This window comes from Miscanthus floridulus, chromosome 2, assembly GCF_019320115.1.
Source record: "Miscanthus floridulus cultivar M001 chromosome 2, ASM1932011v1, whole genome shotgun sequence".
NCBI lineage: Eukaryota > Viridiplantae > Streptophyta > Magnoliopsida > Poales > Poaceae > Miscanthus > Miscanthus floridulus.
Window position 1 is genome coordinate 16,602,220 of NC_089581.1, and position 3,112 is coordinate 16,605,331.

Below are 3,112 nucleotides of genomic sequence, written 5' to 3' on the forward strand. Positions count from 1 at the left end.
GCACGTCGTATGCTCCGTGGGTCTTCAGCTGAGGAAGAACAAGGACATGCTGGCCGCCGGCGCCGAGGTGGCTCTGCTGTAGATGAGTGGCGCCGGCAGCGATGAGGGCCTTCTTCATCCCGCTGTAAAATTCCTGGAACCCCTGCGAGGCCACGTCAAACTCTAAGCTGCTGGCTCCTACAGCAACTACAGATGCAATTATGACTACAGCAGCAAGTGGTATGGTATTGACAACAGCCATTTTGATTTTTGATTTTGGGGACACGGCAAGCAAACTCTCCCTCAACAAACTTATATAAGCACCCTACACGCGCTCACCTGACGCTGCGGAACAATTGCAGGTAAGTGGCAGGTTGGGAAGGGGAAATTGCAGGTAAACTGCACAGCATGACGCAGGGGCTTCATCACCAACTTGTCCACACGGATCCAAACTCGCTGTCGCGTGGCAATTGGCAAAGGAAATCCAAGACCTCTAACACACCTGCTACTGCTAGGGAGGCAGGCGAGCGTCGTGCAAGGTATTAGTACGAGATTGGTGAAGACGACATGTCTTAGGTTTCGAGCTAAAGCTGAACGTCAGCGTCAGTGGGGTAAATCAGAGCTCGTGGGTATGGATGAAGTGCCTGTTTAGTTCCTAAAATTTTGTAAAATTTTAGAAGATTCCCCATCACATCAAATCTTTGGACGCATGCATGAAGCATTAAATATAAATAAAAAATAAAACTAATTACACAATTTAGACGAAATTCACGAGACGAATCTTTTAAGCCTAATTAGACTATGATTGGATACTAATTGTCAAATAACAACGAAAGTGTTACAGTACTATTTTCCAAAATATTTCGTCAACTAAACAAGACCCAAGCCACCGTACTGTTCAAACAAGGGGCTCAACATGCGGGAGTTGTATCCTTTCCATTGTGTACCATGGAAGGAAAAAAAAATTACTTCCATTTACTAGGTGATATTGTCTACCAACCAAACACATGTGTCTCCCTAGTTTCTAGCTTAGCAAGGCAAAACAATAACAGATGTTGCCGGCCCGCGGGACCAACTGTGAGCCAGTGGTTCGGCGACAGTAGGGGTAAGAGCAACCCTGCCATGGTAGAAAAATCAATACAAAATAGCAACTCAACTCTTTTGCAACAATACGAAGTTGTACAAATTGCATATGGCACTCTACACTGGAACGATACAGGGTTGCATGCAATGTTATAGGAAGGGGAAAATTTCACTGGAACGATACAAGTTAGATGGCTTGCAGTAAAGTCACACACACACAAAAAAAAGATACAAGTTAGATGGCTGCTTGGCTGTGTGCTGGAATGTGCTTGTTCTTCCTGTGAAGGGAAGCTTGTGCAGGTCAAAATATACTAGAACGAAATCATCATCGTTGAGATGTGCAAGCAATACAATGCCCCTGGAGAAGCAAAATCTAGAGGTAGGCGTCTGCGGTGCTGAGGTCAACGAGGATCTTGTTCTTGACATCCTGTGGAAGTGGGGCGGATGGCCCTGCCTTGGTGTAGAACTCCGCCAGTGATCTGATCGCCTTCTCCAACGCGACGTACGACTCCTGCAGTGCAGTGAAACAAGCGGGGTAAGAAATGGACCAACGGAGGGCGGACGATCACAGAATCACAGCTTGCCGCCACGCATTACTCCGCTTCTGCTCATGTACCTCGGCGGCGACGGCCTGCTGGCCTCTCCACCCGCCCAGGAACTCCCTGATGGACTCCTTGGCGGCGTCGGCGTTCCGGCGGAACCTGGCCATGTCGCCGCCGTCGTCCTCCTCCAGCGACTCCCGGAGCGTGCGCACCACCTCCCTGGCCGCCTTGAGGTACGCCTTGGGCAGCACCTTCCCGGCCTTGGTCTTCTCGTTGGGGTCGAAGATGGACTTGATGGCGCCGAGGACGCCCTCCTCGCCGCCGCTCCCATCCTCCTCCGCCGCCCTGACCGGCGCAGGCGCCGACACCGCCGCGCCCGCGAGGCCGAGGAGGAGGAGGGAGGCGGCGTGAGCTCTCCTGGTGATCGGCAGCCTGCAGGCTCCGCTGCCTGCTCTGTTGCGCGGCGGCACGCGAGAGTTAATCAAACAAACGCGAGAGCACCGAGGAGGAGGAAGAGAAGGGGGAGAATGGTGACGATGAGGCACGTACAGATAGGCTTGTGCCTGCTGTCCGGAGCTCGCTGCAGCTTAGGCGGCGACGGCGACGGCGACGAGCAGGACTTGTGCAGCGTGGACATCGGAGGCGGCGGAGGGGAAGGCATTGCTGATCCTAGCTACGGCCTCTGCAATGCAGAAGCAACGGATGCTTTGGATTGCTCGTACGTAGTACCTTGTTCCTGGTTCAAGTGGAGCCTATGTTTGGCTGTCAATCCAGAACCTTATCTGCAGCACTCTCACCTGGCTTGGCTTTGGCTTGATACCACGGACGCTTGAAGTTGAAAGTAACAAGCCTTTGGTACCGGGAGGGGCAACAAAAGCACGGGACGGCCCATTGGGTCCAGCAGTGGCCGGATACGCAACATGCAATACAGGCCTTTTGGCAGCTCAGTTCATGTGATGTTGTGTGTACACAAACAAACCCTGACGCTAGCCAACCCGGCCACCCAGCAATGCCCGGGCCCGAAGCTCAGCAAGGAGAAACATCGGCATCCAAAGCTGGCTTAGCTTATGAGCTGACTGATTCAGACGACAACTCATCTACAGGAACACAAAGGGCAGTGATGCTTCAGTAAGGGGGAAATGTATGGTGGTCTGGCCGACAGTTTGCAAATCAACACATTTGGGCGGTCTCGGCATAAGTGACCTCAAGCTCCAAGGATTCGCCCTACAGACCGAATGGCTGTGGTTACAAAAGACTAATTACATCCTTGGATTTACACAAGGTTCTCCATCATCCATTCTCGCCACAACCACCATAGTCGCAGGGCTGTGCTGAATTTGTCAAGGTCTATGGCCTCAAGGCTTCCCAAATCTTTTGGCATGCAGACAGTTGGCCAATTAAGGGTGTGTTTAGTTCGCGAAATGAAAATTTTTGGACGTCACGTCGGATGTTTCGGGGATGTCGGAAGGGGTTTTCGGATGCTAATAAAAAAACTAATTGCATAGCTC

The 3,112-nt window shown here is 51.8% G+C and overlaps 1 protein-coding gene across 1 annotated transcript; it reads right to left on the bottom strand.

Moving 5' to 3' along the window:
- Positions 1-1,136: 1,136 nt before the first annotated feature.
- Positions 1,137-2,392, bottom strand: LOC136538044 (photosystem II D1 precursor processing protein PSB27-H2, chloroplastic-like). The gene is made up of 3 exons (XM_066530028.1): positions 2,154-2,392; positions 1,679-2,052; positions 1,137-1,573 (listed from the first exon to the last, which is right to left on the bottom strand). The coding sequence occupies exons 1-3, from the start codon at positions 2,263-2,265 to the stop codon at positions 1,436-1,438; spliced, it is 624 nt and encodes a 207-aa protein (XP_066386125.1). The 5' UTR covers positions 2,266-2,392; the 3' UTR covers positions 1,137-1,435.
- Positions 2,393-3,112: the final 720 nt, after the last annotated feature.